Below are 18108 nucleotides of genomic sequence, written 5' to 3'. Positions count from 1 at the left end.
TTTAAAAAAAAACATACAGAGGTATTACATTTATTCGACCAGGTAATTAAAATAAAATCTAGAGTAGCTTAAACCTTCCATTTTACAAGCTATTTTCAATAGAATAGTAGAATTGAATAGTAAAAAGAAAAACATCTGCATAATACAGCCAAAAAAGGAGGGGAATACAGTGGATGATGTGACGATATAAAATACAGTTACAGTTAGTCCTTGTATAGTGACCACAATTGGAAATGGAAACATGGTTGTTAGCTAAGTGGTTACTAAATAAAATGCTTATTACCCTTATTATCTCACTTCAGATTTCCTTTGCTTTTCAGATTTACAAAGGTCATTAATGTGGGTTGCAAAGTTACTATTTCATCACCATTATAATTGTGATCGGTGACTGTATGAGGCAGTTGCTAAATGAGGACTACCTGTACATGAAAAGTGGAAGTGAAAAGATTCATGGAATGAAACCTGCATATGGAATGCAGTCTGCAAAGATATAAATTAACTATTGGGGAAGAAATGCTCTTAGATTGCATGAAAGATTTTTCCGAGATGTGTTAGAAGGGAGAAACAAAAACAATGGTTTTCCCCTATTTCTGAAAACATAAAATCTAATTATTAAAGCCAAAACCTGCTCCCAGAGGAAAAATAAATTGCACATTCTTATATTAATAAATTATAATTTAAGACACGTACAGCTGGTCTGAGACCCCAATTTGTGTTCCCAGACATCATGAAGTTGCTTGTATTCCTGCTGGGCCAATTCAAGCCTCTGTTGCTTGACCTGGTAAACCTCCTTCTGCGCAGTTAAAGCTTCTTGGGCCAATATAAGGTAGTCCTTCAGCATGTGTTCCTGTTCCTGCCGCCACTGCACCCGAGGATCCTCTATCTGGGTGGTTTCTTTAAACAAGAATACAACAAGCTAGAGATAAATGTAACATAAACTACTATTTGGCCCATAATAGGTTTTTATGATTTTATGATTTTTATTTGATATGTATGGCATAAGGTCTGCTAAAGATGAAGTTTTGCTATGTGTTCAATGGACAAGCCGGTTTGTCTCTTATTTATTCCAGATCAAGAGAATCCAACCTAGTAGTTTGTATTTGTATTTGTATTTTATTATTTGTATGCCGCCCTTCTCCGGGAGGACTCAGGGCGGCGAACAATTCAGGTTTTTTTTAGTTAAAATGATATCCTTTATTTATATTGCTTAATGCAAGCATCCATGCAGAAAATGATAATAATTTTGGAGGAATGAGCCAGCTTCCTATTAAACAGTGATCTGTATTTTGTTAACTATGAATAATAAAGTTATACATGGATGTCATGTCAGAAAAGACAGCAAGGCTAATCCAGTTCCTTCACATCCCTGTGGGAATGAACAATGACAGTAAAAGAGCACAAATACTTCTGCAGAGGCAGCATCTCTTAACTGACAGTCAGGCTGATGAATCAGTACCCATAAATCAGCCATTGATCAGAATTCAGGTGACAAGGAAAGCCACGGCTGTAAGCCAACAACACATAACATTTTCAGACCTTCAAAAGTTAAAGCATTATATGACCACTGGTCTGGATGACATATACACCACACTATAGTAAGAGTGTTTTTTTAAAGGTTGTGTGATTATGGTCAGACACTTGGTTCACCTATTATAGCAAAGTTTGTTGGATAAACTATACACATGTATTTTTATACAGCTCTATGCCATAAATCAGTTTAAAAATTTCAAATGACAGTATTAAAGTAATATGCTAATTGAAACCAAACAAACCACATTATATCTCTGATCAAGTTAATTCTGTACTTATTTCCTTAAAATAGTGAAATACAGCAGCTTAATATTGAAACTGAATAAGAGTGCTTATAATCTGTTTCTTTTTTTCTTAAAAAATAAGACTTGTTTACTTACTCTGATCATATTGGTCTATCTTCCAAGAAATGGAAGAAGCTGAAACATTAATGACAATAGCAATAGCAATAGCAGTTAGACTTATATACTGCTTTATAGGGCTTTCAGCCCTCTCTAAGCGGTTTACCAGAGTCAGCATATTGCCCCCAACAATCTGGGTCCTCATTTACCCACCTCGGAAGGATGGAAGGCTGAGTCAACCTTTAGCCGGTGAGATTTGAACAGCTGAACTGCAGCACTGCAGTCAGCTGAAGTAGCCTGCAGTGCTGCACTCTAACCACTGCGCCACCTCGGTTCTAGGCTACATGGCCTGGGGGCTGCATCATCATTATCATTATCTTCACCATTATCATCTTTTTTCCCTTTTTAAATTTTTTTATTTATAAACATGTAAAACACACATCAGTGGTGGGTTTCAAATTTTTTTAGAACCTATTCTGTGGATGTGGCCTATTTTGTGGGCATGGCTTGGCAGTCATGTGACTGGGCATATATGGCCAACTTGACATCACTCATGCACACTCAGTCACATAACCACCACCCCCAAGCCATGTGGCAAAAAATTTTGGAACTCCTACGGAAGGGGGGGAAACCTCCCCAAAATAGACAACTGGAGGATTAAGGGCCGAAATCAGGGAGATCGGAGAAGGCAGGATAGAGAGGAATCCAGTAGAAAGCTATCACACGCTGGGGAAAGAACTTTGGGAGATCAGAGGAGGCACGACAGAGGGGCATCCAGGACAAAGCTATCACATACTGGGGAAAGAACTTTGGGAGATCGGAGGAGGCAAGACAGAGGGGCATCCAGTAGGAAGCTATCACACACTGGGAAAGAACTTTGAGAGATTGGAGGCGGCAAGACAGAGGGGCATCCAGTAGAAAGCTATCACACGCTGGGGAAAGAACTTGGGAGATCGGTGGAGGCAAGACAGAGGGGCATCCAGTAGAAAGCTATCACACTCTGGGAAAAGAACTTTGGGAGATCGGTGGAGGCAAGACAGAGGGGAATCCAGTAGAAAGCTATCACACATTGGGGAAAGAACTTTGGGAGATCGGTGGAGGCAAGACAGAGGGGAATCCAGTAGAAAGCTATCACACACTGGAGAAAAACTTTGGGAGATCGGTGGAGGCAAGACAGAGGGGAGTCCAGTAGAAAGCTATCACATGCTGGGGAAAGAACTTTGGGAGATTGGAGGAGGCAAGACAGAGGGGAATCCAAGAAAAAGCACTTGTCGCTGAACCTCTCCAGCGGGCGGGGGGTGAGCATGGAGTGACAGGGCAGAGCGTGGAGCGACGGGGCAGGCATTCTGGAAGTTACTTCTGGGTCCATTTCACCATCTGGTTCTTGCAAACCGTTGCGAACCAGCAGAAACCCACCACTGACACACACACACACACACAAAACTTAGACGTACACATTTACACAATACAATAAAAACAGAGCTTCCTGTTCTTTCTAATAGCAATTGCCAATCGATCATTATCATCTTTTACATGCCAAAAAGCAGCACAGATTGTAAAAGCCAAATCTCTTAATTTATCAGAATTAGGAAAATTGCCAAATAAGGCATCCCATAGAACAGGGGTCCCCAACTTCAGGGCAATTGACCAGTCTGTGGCTTAGGAAACAGGCTGCACAGCTGGAATAGGGCAGTGAGCGAGTTTGTGGAAAAAAATTGTCTTCCATGAAATCGGTCCCCTGGTGCCAAAATGTTTGGGGACTTCTGCCATAGAAGAAAAATTGGAACATCTAAAATAGGAATTGAGAAGACTCTTAGATAACTTTATGCAGAGAAATTTTAGATGCCCAGCCATTCACCATAAAATGTGTTGCATTCCACAAGTTATGCATGTACTATGTGTACTTGTGGCTAAACTGAGAGTGTGAGATACAAAAATGCATTACCCCAATTGGGTTCATTTTATCCAGTTTATATATTGATATGTTTAATTGGGAGTGTACACAGTTTTAAATTATTGAATATTTTATTTAATATGAATAGTTAAGAATAAGGGAAAAATGAAGTTGTGACAACTACAAAAAGAAGTTGGATTATCTCCTGAATCTCTATTACTTCTCATTTGAGATAGACAGAAATTCCAGGAGTTTTATTAGGAAAAGTATGTATGTAATGCATATAACAAATTATTGAAATGCTTTTTCTGTTCTGTTTAGTGAGCAAGTGGGGTGAATTAAATTGTGTACTTCTAAAAAGGTCTATGGGAGAAAATTTGTCTGAAAAATTAGAAACATACGTATATTTCTGCTCTTTCGTTGGCTTTAAATGCTCTAGGGCTAGGCTAATTATATGTGGGATGCCTAGCTACCACATAATAAATCATTAATATGATTGGGCTCTAGGATAACAAAGAATCTAATCTGCATAATTTAGGAGTTCCTTAATATTTAACAGAAAACTCTTGCACAAAAAAACCATTAAAGGACTCAAGCAAACAAGAGGATCTTCTTTCAGACTAAATGGTCTGTGATGAAGAAAGGCATCTACCAAAGCATTTACTTTTTTCAAATGCTTGGAGGTTGCTGGTATGGTGACCATGAGGAAGACAAGACCATGTCAAGCTCTGTAAATGATGCGAAGATTCAGCATTCTATAATGTATTGCCTTTCCCATCATTTCGACATGAAGCTTGAGCTTTTACTTATGGTTAATTCTAATTCACTTCCTTTCGATTTTATTAAAATAAATAACGCTCAATTATTGGTCAAAAATTACTGAATTCTCTGTGAATTCTGGAAATGTAGCATCAACATCTCTAGATGGTGTCAGTTTGCTAAAGGCTGAATTAGCTCTTTTCGGGTAGATCATGTTTTAGCCTTCCAGAACTGGGATTACCAGACTGAAAAGCTATGAATCATAAAGAGATACAGAAAACTATTTTCTTCCATATAGTGGTAATTCCAGAGCCTCAATCAGTTGTGGTAGTTCTTAATCCTGATAAAATAAAATGAACTGCCCATCAGTATTTTTTGGAGGAGGGGGGAAGAGAGCAATGGAATTGAAAGAGGAATATTTTGCTTCCATATTTTCATACTGCTAAATTTGCATAACTTTGAAATGTTATGCAGTGACAGATTAATAGACAATATTATGTTTTTTCCAAGTAAGACTATTTTCAAAGAATACATATTCTATCACATTGAAATTGGTTAAATGTTTATACATAACTAGTGTCAGTGTTAGTTAGTCCAGGATGGTATACTCTTACTAGATTATCATTAAATCTACGATCACAGTACTTGTTTAGTTTATAGGTCCTTATAGTTGTGGCTGTCACAGTTTCTCTACAGTCACATAATCACAATTTGGGTGCTTGGCAACGAGCTTGCAATGACACTATCATAGCTTCCCATTCTCATGTCACTGCCATTTGGGACTTTCCTGCCTGCTTACGACAAACAAGTCAGTGGGGATGCTAGTAGGAAGTCTCAAAATCCGATCATGTTATCGCAGGAATGCTGCAACTGCGCAAAATTCATCTAATGATGGCAACTGGGACTTCTGGAATTGCCTTCATAAGTCAGTACAGTCACATAGTTTTATGCCTTATGACCACATTGCATAGTGACAGAGTTCCCAAAGCTAATTATCATCAGTAAGTGAGGATTACCTGTACTGCACAAGCATTCATTTTTGCTACATTAGATTCTCCCCCCCCCCCAGAAAAAAGCCATATACACCTATCTGAAACAGGATAATTACAAGATGTTAAAAATATTTTTTTTGGCAATAATCAGGACTTTACTTTTTATTTTATGTTTCTTTTCACCCTTGTTTTAAACATTCTAACATAAAACAAATGGGGATATTTCCATTTTTTTCTTTTTTTTGTTGTTTGCAAGGCAGATATATACACTTACTCAGCTACACTGACGAAATCTAGTGTCCATACTTTTAAATTTTCTCCCCCCCCCCATTTTTTTTATTTTTTAAATAAAAACAAATAAAATCATCCTCCATTACAAAGTTGTAGAAAGTGCGTCAATTGGTTATTGGTTTTCTGGCATCCCTTCCACTGTCATCACCTCTAATTCATATCAAATTTTCTACTTTACATCACATATATTATATATAATTGCTATCACCATACCTCATCCTTCATATGACTATAGTTGTTTTAACATCCCTTTATAACAAACATTCCAAAATTTAAAACAAGATCACATAGTGGCATTTCCTTATCTATTTTCAATATCATCCAATCACATTATTCCCTTATAACACATTCAAAATAAAAAAAAATTAATTATGTTTAGTAACAAAGTTTTTAAACCTCTTTTATTAATCATTGTTTACAACTTTTATCCAATTTCCGTTTTATCCTGTCAATACAAATATGTGTTTGCCGTCTTGAGTTATTTGGAAAAATAATAATGGCAGGATATGAATAAACAAATAAACAAAAAAAATCTTAAACAACCTGCATCACCTTTAACAAACATATACATTTACACAATAGTAATAGTTTTTCTTGGAGATCATATCTATATAAATGCTGTAATCCTTTCCAAAATATAATGAATTTGAATTATAATCCAGGTTACAGATTTGGAGCCTAAGAATTTATTAATTTCATTTGCATAAAATGAATCTACCAAGGACCACTAGCTGCTGGCGATCATAATCAATAATGAATATTCCAGTTGATAACAAAGAAGCAAAAAAAAAGTAAATTTGATATTACAAAATCAAACAATGACAGAACAAACATTAAGCAAAAATATAGCAGGTAAATGCTCTCAGGAAGAACCCATGTTAATCAGCTTCCAGAATACTGTAATGGTGATGTAAACCTCATTTCTAAGGGCATATTATTCAGTGAGGCTGAGGCTATACCAATAAACAATCTATCTTAGGCTTCAGCTTCAACTTCCTAGGTTGACAAAACACAAGATTTTCTTGTGGGGTGAAGATACTGAACAGGCCACTTCAGGTTGGACAAGGTAGACCTATCAAAACCAATACCTTTGAGCTATATCAAGATATACCCAGAAAAATATACCCAGCAACTAATGCCAAGCCTATAACAAAGCTGCATTATATTCTTTGCTAAGTTAATCAACATTTGTGTGGACTATTGTGCTCAGTTCTATGCGTTACTCTTTCTGAAAAGAAAACTGTACAATTCCTGGCAAGTGTTTCTTCTGGTGAAAACCCTCTTCAGTGCAAAAACAAAACATACTTTGTAGTCCTCGCTGGACCATCTGTCAAAAGTGTTGTAGAAATGAGTTCCTGTATTAGTTCCTGGCTTTTATTATCACAAGAGATTGTCTACCCTTATCATCTGTGATCCCGTAAATTAAATGCCCTTGAAGCTTCTGATAATTTTCCAAGGCTGCATTTTACCTCTGAGAAATAAATATGGCCCTCAGAACCAAACTTTTATAAAAACTTTATTTAAAAAATTACTCAAAGGTGTTGTGGCCCAGCAGGAGCCGTTGGAGCTGTAAACAGACTCTGATAGCGAGGGACCCTATGAGTCGGCTCTGGAAGATGTGGAGGACCCTGGACAGGGTCAGACTCCAAGCAGGGACCAGAGAGGCTGGTTGGCCACCAGGAGGCACCTGAGGCATGAAGCAGCAGTGAAAGCCAAAGGGAGTTGGTCCCGGACGCCAGGCAAAGACGGGCAGATAAGCGTCAACAGCAACTACTGAGATATAGAAGATAATTGGGGCCAGGTGGTTGTGATTAGGCTCCTCCCAAGAGAGTATATAAGAAGAGACTTTGGGAGGAGGCTGTTTGCAGGACTCAACTATTATACTAAAGCTGGAGAAGCTCTTATGTGCATTTCTTATCTGTGGAAGTCTGGGTTGTTGCCAAAGTCTTGTCGGTGTGTTAATTTACTGTGAACAATTGTCTAGCAATAATCTTGTGTCGGCGTGACTCACTGTATGGAACAGAAGGATAAGTACCTTTGTTTAATGACCTAGAATTAACCAGACTTTCTGAAAGCCCCCGTCTTTGGGTATGTGGGGGAGTAGCTGGCAAGAAATGGGTATTTACAAATTATGCATGATAAAATCAGAAGAGATAAAAACAAGAGTGAATGGAGGATGAATGAATGAATGAATGAATGAATGAATGAATGAATGAATGAATGAGAATTGAATTAAACAATTAGTAAGTGCACAAAAGAAGTACATTTAGGAGATTTGGTTATATGGACAGGAGGAATGAGGATTCAGTCCCAAAAATATATTTTGGGCAGAACAAATAGGTTGGGAAAAAGGAAAAGACTGAGGAAGTTTTGACTGGATGCAGCTACTAAAACTCTTAAGAGGCAAGAAGTTTAAAGAACTAGAAACAATGCATGGTGCGGTATATACGGATATAATGGAACCTAGAATGGTTTACAAGGATAGAAGGATATGAGTGACAGTGAATGGTCTTAACCTAAATTGAGTTTTCTATTTCTTTTTCTTATTCCATGAAGTTAATTTCTTTGCCTTATTACTTTTTATTACTTCTTTTTCTTTTTCTGTGCTCTGCATATTTTTTTCACACTGGAAAAGAACTGCATGCTGGATTACTCGTGGTGTGTGTGTGTGTGTGTGTGTGGTGTGTGTGTGTGTGTGTGTAAAAATCAGCATTTAAAAACCAAAGCTATTCTAAGGCAGATCACACTGCATGTCATAAATATTTTAAAATTAAACCAATTAACATTTAAATAAAATATCCCACCTAAGTAATCTTTAATATTATTCCATAATTATTTTGAATTTTGCATAATGATCCAATAAAGAAGCTACATTTTATCAGACTTTTTAAAAACAGTAGACAACCGTAGTAAAAAACCACATTTCATAGGATAAATAACAAAACTCATATCCAACTGATTACATCATTTTTAAAGTTTGTGCAGAACTTTGAAAAAATGTCCATCTGCTTTAAAATGTTTGTTCCCCTTCATGTTCTGAAGCATTTCTTCTTTATAATTTTCAATGTATTTTCAGCACTAATGAGTGCTATATATCAATGCATTAAATATAAAATCATGTTACACTTACTGGTGTTATGATCAATGTAATAGCTTCCAACCTGAGGATCATAGGCTTCTTCCCATCCTAATGGCAATTCATCACATATGCAGTCAGCAAAGGTAAGTGGTTAGTATACCTGAAATAGAAAATGTATTATGCTTCACATGAAACCCAGGTTACAAGAAATAACAAACAAATTAATGGCAGTCTTCTTCTACTCATCATTAAAAACACATGTTTAGTAAGTCTGTATGTCAACTGCCGAAGGATTCCTGACGTGTTCTCGAGTTGCTACTGTACACATCAAGTCTTATTTTTCATTTTAAAAAATCTATGAATTTTCTGCTTTTACTGAAGATGGAATCTTAATTATTTCTAGGTAGAACAGAATAACAAGAGTTGGAAGGAACCTTGGAAGTCTTCTAGTCCAACCTGCTGCCTAGAGAGGAAACCCTATACCCGGGATGGTGACCTATGGCACGTGTGCCACAGGTGGCACATGGAGCCATTTGTCAGGGGCACGTGAGGTGTTGCCCTGTCAGCTGGCCAGCGCACATGCAGTTCAGCCTTTTTTAAAGCCATTTTTCACCCTCCACAGGTTCCAGAGGCTTATAGGAGCCTGGCGAGGGTGAAAAGAGCCCTCCCGCCCCCCTGGAGGCCTTCCAAAAGCTTCCAGAGCCTCTCTGAAGCCTCCGGAGCGCAAAAAAAATGGCCTTATTGGCAAACCAGAAGTTCAGGAAGTGACTTCCGGTTTGTTCGTAGGATCAGTTTAAGCCCTCCGGAGGCTTCAGGGACCTTCGGAGGGCTTAAACCAACCCTACGAGGAAACCGGAAGTCACTTTCGGTTTGCTGATAGGATTGTTTTTAGTCCTCCAGAGCCTGTGCACGACCCCCCTGCGCTCCCCCCAGTTATGGTACACAAGCCAAAAAGGTTTGCCATCGCTGCCCTATACCATTTCAGACAAATGGTTATCCAACATCTTCTAAAAACTAAAAAAAATGGGGCATTCACAACTTCTGGAGGAAAGTTGTTCCACTGATTAATTGTTCTAACTGTCAGGAAATTTCTTGTTAGTTCTAAACTGTTTCTCTCCTTGATTAGTTTCCACCCATTGCTTCTTGTTCTACCTTCAGGTGCTTTGGAGAATATATAAGCAATATAGATATCTGTGAATGCATATCTGTGCTCTATATATATTAATCACTTCCAAAGGGACAGATATACGTGTGTATATGAACCATGTGAAGAAACTGTAGTAACTGATAAATATAAGAAATAGTGAAATAATAAAATATGTGGACAGTATGGTCAGAATGGCCAAAATTCACAACTCATAAGACAACTTGGAAGTTTTATTCTGGTGTCTGAAATAGAATGCAAAGCCCGGTGAAGTTCTTTGGTAAGTCAATCCTGAAAAAATATGGATTTTTTAAAATGCAGTTTATCTAACTATATATTTCTTAAATAATATGATGCAATTCTAGAGCTGGAAGGGACCTTGGAGGTCTTCTAGTCCAACCTTTTGTGTTAGCCAGTTACAAATCAGCTGGTGGTGATGCTGTCTATCCCATATTTACTAAGTAGTAGGTTGTGGTCTATTTTGTCGAATGCCCTTGTTGAAATCTAAGTATACTATGTCTACAGCATTTTGCTTGTCTATTAATTTAGACACTCTGTCAAATAATTAAATAATATTGGTTTGGCATGGTCTGTTTTTAACAAATGTGTGCTGGCTATTAGCTATAACTTTATTTGTTTCCAGGTGTTCACAGATCTGTTTTTTATTATGTTTTCCACTGTCTTCCCAGGTATTTATGTTATATTTGTTATAATTATTGTTATATTACTGCATATCCCTTAACTTTCCCTAAGAGAAGTTTTCAGTGTCACCTTAACATAAATATGTACCATGTAATACAGAAATCTTTTTTACATTGTTTACAGAGCACATCAACCTTCCTCTCACCTAAGCTGTGCAGATGTTGGGGGGGGGGCAAAGGAGCTGGCATTGCTTGATGCTTTTGGGGTACTGCTAGGTTGGTCAGCGGTGCTGTGCCCAGCTGAAGAGGGTGGGTTGCCAGGCGGCTGCTCCCTTGCGAGGGGGGTCCCGAAGAGCCGGGCACAGCCTCAGGGTCAGATGGCTGTGTTGCGCTGTCGCAGGAGTATGCTTTGAGGCTGTGAGCTGCAGAGTGTACAACCATAGAGCGTAACTTCCAGAGCGGCATATGTCCTCCATGCTTTGAAAGCCGAAAAAACCCAAGTGGCAGGCAGCGCCAGCAGCAGAGATGCCCTGGCTCTGCAGGTACTGTAGAGTTAGCCAAGGACATCGTGAGCCTGCGAGTCGCGTGAGCAGGGAGCGGAAAAGCCGCTCGCACAACCCCCCTCTCCAGCCATGCAGTACCCATTCACTCACCTAGGGGCATTCCAAAGGTGCCGAGCTGCGGGAGGCAGAAGGTGGCAAACAGGCACTCGCATTGCTTGGAGCTTTCTGGGTACCACTAGATCGGTCAGTGGCTCCTGTGCCCGGCTGGAAAGGGGGGTTGCCGGGTGGCTGCTCGCGAGCATGGCCACCTCATGGCTGCTGTGTTGCTGCTGCGACAGCGCAACACAGCCATCTGACCCTGAGGCTGTGCCCGGGCTCTTCGGGAGCCCGGTCACAAGAGAGCAGCTGCCTAGCAACCCAAAAACAATAAGCCCTCCCCTTTAATAAGCCCAAGGCCATATTTCGTGGGTCAAAAAAATATAAGACTCTGTTGTATTTTCGGGGAAACATGGTAGGTAAGACTGTATTTTGGGGCAGGTAAGTATCTCTTCATTATTAAAGGCCTTCTTTAAAATATTGGTCCCAAATATAAATAAGAATGGTATGTTGTCTTTAGTTGTCACAGTTATAGTTAGAAGCTATGAAGCAACAAAAAGAGAATCATCTGAACAATAGTCAAAGCCAACTTTTTTGAAATGCTGACTGGCAAAGACTGAAATAAAACAAAACAATCTAAGAATAAAAAAAATAAAAAATAAAATCTTAAATAAGAGAATCTAGTTCATTCTGTTTCTACACAGCATATAATTCTTAATTTATGTAGGTATGTTTATGCTATAGACATGTATATACAATACTTTCCCTTTGGTGAAATTCAGATCTTACATTAGAGATATGCGCAACTGGAACTTGTTGAAACTTCCAACTCTTTCTTCATCTGATTTGCCTAACTATAGCTTGGAACAAAGTCTAACCTGAGAAACTTGTCATGAGATAAGATGATTTATAAGACCTATTTTAAAGACAAATTTAATCACTTCTGATCAGCCCTCAGAGTTCAAACCATTACAGCAGCCTTATGATAATGTGATCATGATTTCCAACTTTCCCTGGCTTCCCACAAGCAAAGTTAATAAGGACGCTAGCAAGAAGTCAGAAACTATGGCCATAGGAAGTTAATTAATAACTCCCACAATCCTCGCTTAATGACACCAACCAGGATTGCCAGAACTGCTGTTTCTACATAGGGCATGTGAACAACACCGCATCACTCAGCAACAGCCAATTCCAGTCCCAATTGCTATAATTAATCAAGAACTACTTGTATGTGTAAATGAATAAAGTAATCTTTTTTATGGTTGCTTACTGATTGCAACTGTAGCTTAGTATGTGGTGCAAATTCAATTGCATGGTTTGTTTATAAACCACAAGGGCAGATAAGTCAACAAATATGGTTAGACTTGAACCGTTCTGTTTTTTAAAGCTCAGGCCTACTACAAAATTACATCTCAGTAAATCCTGACATCAGATGAAGCATCAGTAGCTAGCTTGCTTTTCTTCTGTTACTATATCTGATTGCTAAATCAAATTATTCTGCCCACTCCCCCTATGATAAAGGAGTAGAGATGGGCAATCATTTGGCTTAGAAGTTTTGCTACCTCAAGTTATATGAACATGAATTTTAAAAAATGATGGGTCTCTCCGTTATGCCCATATATGGACAAAGCCTGGTCTCAATGATCTATATACAAATAATCTCTCTTGATGGGTTACTTCAGTCCATTCTCCATGGGGATACCTTTGAAGATATCAAGAAACAGAATGCAATGTGGAATACTTAAATAGGATCATTTAATGCCATGTAATCCCTAAAGCACTGCTCTGATTGCTTTGTGAGCTACTGCAAATATAATTACAACATATTACTGTAGTTTCTAAACCATAAACAGCTTATTACTCAAGTTCTTAAAGATCATTATAAGACTTGTCCATAAGATCAGCTGAAGAGGCCCTGCTGGTGGTCCTTGGAAGGGGATTGTCTCTTATTTGGTGGCCCAGAGTAGGGCTTTCTTAATGCTTAGTGCTCAATTTTAAGAGGCTTCCAAGGCACATTTGGCTGGTTTTCGTCATCCAGAAATTTGTAAACAACAATTATTTCAGGACCAGATTACTTTTGAATTTTTTTATTTTGCTTTTCTGATTTTGCAAGATGAATTTTGGGTGCATGAGCTAACTATAGCTGAAGCAGTGTTTACCAACAACTAGTCTAGTATATCCAAGATTTTCAAACCTTCTGCAAGTTTCTATATGATTAGGGTATATGTTACTTTGTGTATTATAACCACTTCTTACAAGTAGTTTTTTTTATAGTTTTAGAAGATGCTGATTTTAGATGCCATAATTGTCTACATACATCTTTATATCTCATCATGACATATTAAGAAATCACAAGCACTTGCTTCACAGCAGTATTAAGGGTTACCTTTCCTGGATGGTTTTATGAATGCAGTCTTTTGCACAATATAAAAAAGTGAATGTAGTTCTTCATGGTTTGACTTGAAATTCTGCTTAGGCAAAGTGGAATACAACGCTTCAATTTTTTTTTTCTTGTACTCAGTTGCTAATGTTCAATACACCAAACATTCAAATAATCCTGTCCCTATGTTTGACTTAGTAAGGTTGGCAGTAGCTAGATTTACACAACACACAAAGCCAAAACATGCAAAACAATTAGCACTGATCACAATACCCCAACTAATAGGGCTCAGCATGTTATATCAATATATTAAAAGTATTGGCGCAAAAGTCTTTAAATTGAGAAACTATAGAATTATTCTTAACAGTAAATTCAATGTTGCAGTAACCATTGTAGGTCACACTTCATTTGAGAACATATGCTATTTAAAATCAAGTAGTAGATACCTTTTCTGTTGCAGTGCATCCCTCATGGAAAACATGCTTCCTGAGATTCAGATTTTTTCCCAATTTGTAGGCTTTTTGTAAGGGTGTAAAACCTGGAACTACCCCTAGCATTGGGCCTAAATAATAGGCAACCTTATTTTTTGGTGGTGATTGATATCTATTGAGTTTTATACCATGGAACATGTTTGTTTTAATTAGTTTTAATCTATTTATTACTATATTTATTGTTAGTTGCCACCAGTATATGCCATACAAAGAAATGTCTACTAATAAATATAATTGTTCTGGTTTTAAGAATAACAGTGGCATGATTAAGCCATTTTTGGTAAGATGGACAGCTATATAAATTTGATAAATAAATAAAAAACAATGCTTCCTCAGCCATAAACATTATAATATAGACTACAACTTAAAGAGTTCAACAGATTTTATCTCAAGATATAAATAGAAGATGCCAACAGTAAGAGGACCTAGATTGTTGGGGGCAATATGCTGACTCTGTAAACCACTTGAGAGGCTGTAAAGCATTATGAAGTGGTATATATGTCTAAGTGCTATTGCTATTGATATACCATAAAGTTTTATTTAGAATAGGTCAAAAACTTTTTAATGTTACATAATTACATTTTCAAATTTAAGAGTATTTTTCACATACAGACAAATCTTAGGATTAGAAAAGTGAAAACATAAAGCAGGCCTGTCAAAGTGGCAGCCCGCGCGCCGGATGCATTACACCCATGCCATTCCCATTCTGGCTCTGCAAAGGGGAAAAAAATGTGATATGTCATGATACGTCAGGTGATGCGATTTGAGTTTTACACCCATGACATAAAGGAATTAAAGATGCATTGATTTTATTATGCCTGAAGACAGTATTTGTGACTGCAGGTCATAATTCCCTGGATCATATATCATAACAAACACTTTCTGAATTCAGACATTCTAGGCTACAAATTTTAGCTTATTGAAAATCAATTTCTTTTTGGTACCTTTCTGTTTCTTCTTCATAACATCCAGTTAACAACCAAGAAGAAACAACTTCATGTGATGCTCAAGTACAGACTTGTAGTAATTTGCAACTCGATTTGTACTCCACAATGACTTCTGGTTTAATGGTGTCATTACCTGAACTTAATTATACAGTAACATAATGTGAATATCTTACAAAGAGCAGGTATTCTTGGTCTGTGCAGTGTTCATTATAACAGCAAAAGCAAACAGCTACATGCAATAAACAAACCTTCATTTACATTACGTTAGTCTGGAATATCTACTTTGTTCTAGAGTAACATATACCAACAAAATAGGTTAACTGTAACTAACTGTAGTTCTAAACTCAGTTAGAGGTCAGTATGTGTATATGACTGTAAGTTTAAACTCATACTATGTGGCTGGAGGGAGTCTCAATGCTATTTTTATCCCCAATCCTTCATAAAGAAAATGAGTTACAATCATCTTCATTGCTACCATAACAACCCCCAAATTTGGCTTTGTCCCACACAATATTGTGCAGAAAACACAATACTGTACTATTAAAATAATACTATCTCAATAAATATCCTTTCCTATCCTCATTCAGTGAAAAAATTAGGGGGGAAATGGCCATCCCATACCCCATTTTTTTCACTACAGCTTATGTGATTTTGCATGGTTGCTTCCTGTTCGCCAAAGGGAAAAACTTCCTTTCTGATACTTTTCTGTGAAACTATAATCCTGCTGTACTTAAATGCCCATTGAAGATACTAAAGGATTAGGTTTATTGTTAGCACTAAATGTGAAATAAAACAATCACAGATTATTTTTATCAGACACTTCATCTAGGGACTCATATCGTACTCCTGGAGCACAAGTGTGCATTTAACTCTCGGTGTCTCTAGTCCAGGCACTGGACCAGTTAGAAATGAAATGCTTCAGCCCCCATGGTTGAACAAGACTATTAAGTCAAAGACCTACTGCAATACCAGGGGAAGGTTACTGGCAACAATAAAGGAATTTCTTACACTGTAGTTAAACTTCACACAAGCTTAACAACTTATTCTTTTCTTTCCCAACTCAGTCTTGAAGCAGAAAGAGAGTCCCACCAGCACTAGTAGATGGATTTATTTCTGCATTTATTGGCAGCTATGAATTCTCTGAAGAACTGGCAAAATATTTAGTCCCCCAAACGAGGGTAGAAAGTAACCTATAATCCACTCATTGAATTCCTTAACTCGGTATTACATGCACACTGAGCTCACTTTTGAAATAAATAAAGCCTTATTTGTCCACATTTGATTTAACATTTATGGGATGACACCATTCAATATCTTGCTCCACCATTATATTTCTCTCCCTATTTCTCTATAGGTATGTCTTAATAGGTGAAGGGCCAGGTGAAGAACAACTCAAGATGAGACTAAATTGACATTCAATCAATCCTAAAAAACCTCTTTCAGGGAATTCATTTACCTTGAATTTTTAAATTCAAATGAATTGCATGCTAGAGTACTGAAAGTACCAGCTGAAACTTTGAGAAAAAGTTTACATATTATGTGAGGAAAGTCCTGGAGAATGAATGAAGAGCTAAATGACTTTTCTTCAAAATATAGAAAAGGAGATTACTCTGTCAGCCCTTTGAAAAAAAATATGACTACCAGAAATCAGTGCTCATTATCAAGCACAAATCTTGCCTGCAAAGCTATATTCCATTTTTTTGTTGCAGTAACTTATATAATAGACTGCAAGAATACTATAGGTATTCTAATTTCAGCAAAACATTGGATAAAATATCCCATCATTTTTCTGATCAGAAGCTTGTGGGGGTGGGTTTTTGGTGCATGACAATTAAGTAAATACTGATTTCTTAACAAACATGAGAAATGTTTTGAGTGAGGTGCCACAAGGATCATTTCTGGACATTCTACTCTTACATATTTTTATTAATGATTTGGAAGAATCTAAAAGGAAATGCAAAATGCATATTTGCAAAAGAAAATGGTCTGTATAGCAAATACCTAGAAGAAGAAGAAATCCAAAAGATCCTAACTGAAAAACAATTTTTAGAGACTGCATTGTTCTGCAGTTAGGAAACAAACATCAAATGCATAGGTATGCAATAAGAGATACCTGACTTGGTAATAGAATTTATGTAAAGAACCTTAGAATAGTAGTGGACTATGTTACAGATTATGAAGCAGCAAAGTGATATACCTAGAAAAACTGTAAATCCCATTTTAGATGAAGTATAATTTCAAGCATAGAAACTGATGGTTTCTGCATTATTTTTAACTGGATTGATAATTTCTTGAGTATGTCCACCTTGCACACTGTATTTTGAAAAAGACTTGGAAACTTTAAACCAGGTTCAGGAAAGAACAATGAAGAGGAACTGGGAAACTAAAGTGCACCAACACATGGAGAAAGATTAATGTAACTGTGAGAGCTTAAAGTTATACATTAGTGTTATTAATTCTATACAAAATGTATATACACATACATATACACAAATACACGGGTGTGTGTGTGTACACAAATCTTGCAAACTGAGGTCTGGAAAAAGTCAAGGGTTTCAGTATAGAAAGATTTGATCTATGATTAACAACTCATACATGTAAATCAGAGGTGGGTTCCTACCAGGTCTCGAACCTATTCGGTCGAACCGATTCATCAATCTACGAACCGGTTAGAAGAGATCCACCAGTGGACCTGGAAAGAACACCTACAGAAGAGGTCCAAATTTTTTGAAACCCACACTGATGTAAATCATTATTTTACTCTTCAGTCATGGATTAATAGGTATATGTGAGCAGCTTTCAATCAGCCATATGTAATTTTTTACATTCTATTGACTTACTCATAGTTCTTAGTTAATTATATAGAAAAGGCCACCAAAATGCTATTTACTAATGCAACAAAATGATTATTTTGTTTACATACAGTATTTCTGAGCTCTGGGAAGTTTCTAAACACAAATTATATTTCCAGACTATTGAAAAACATTTGAATGCTTCCAGTTAAACAAGAGCAATTTCCC

General features: G+C 37.2%; 1 protein-coding gene across 2 annotated transcripts in view; it reads right to left on the bottom strand.

Moving 5' to 3' along the window:
* The window catches only part of WWC1 (WW and C2 domain containing 1), a 94354-nt gene that overhangs the window by 40752 nt on the left and 35494 nt on the right, over window positions 1-18108 (bottom strand). For both annotated transcript variants that reach the window (XM_032210642.1, XM_032210641.1), the window contains 2 exons: window positions 8938-9046; window positions 691-894 (listed from right to left, as the gene is read on the bottom strand). In XM_032210642.1, the coding sequence (XP_032066533.1) occupies window positions 691-841 (151 nt within the window). In that variant the 5' untranslated portion in view covers window positions 842-894; window positions 8938-9046. The remainder of the gene's footprint in view (window positions 1-690; window positions 895-8937; window positions 9047-18108) is intronic.

Source organism: Thamnophis elegans, chromosome 2 (assembly GCF_009769535.1).
Source record: "Thamnophis elegans isolate rThaEle1 chromosome 2, rThaEle1.pri, whole genome shotgun sequence".
NCBI classification, from domain to species: domain Eukaryota; kingdom Metazoa; phylum Chordata; class Lepidosauria; order Squamata; family Colubridae; genus Thamnophis; species Thamnophis elegans.
The sequence above is the reverse complement of the archived record's forward strand: the minus strand, read 5'-3'. Positions and strand labels throughout refer to the sequence as shown.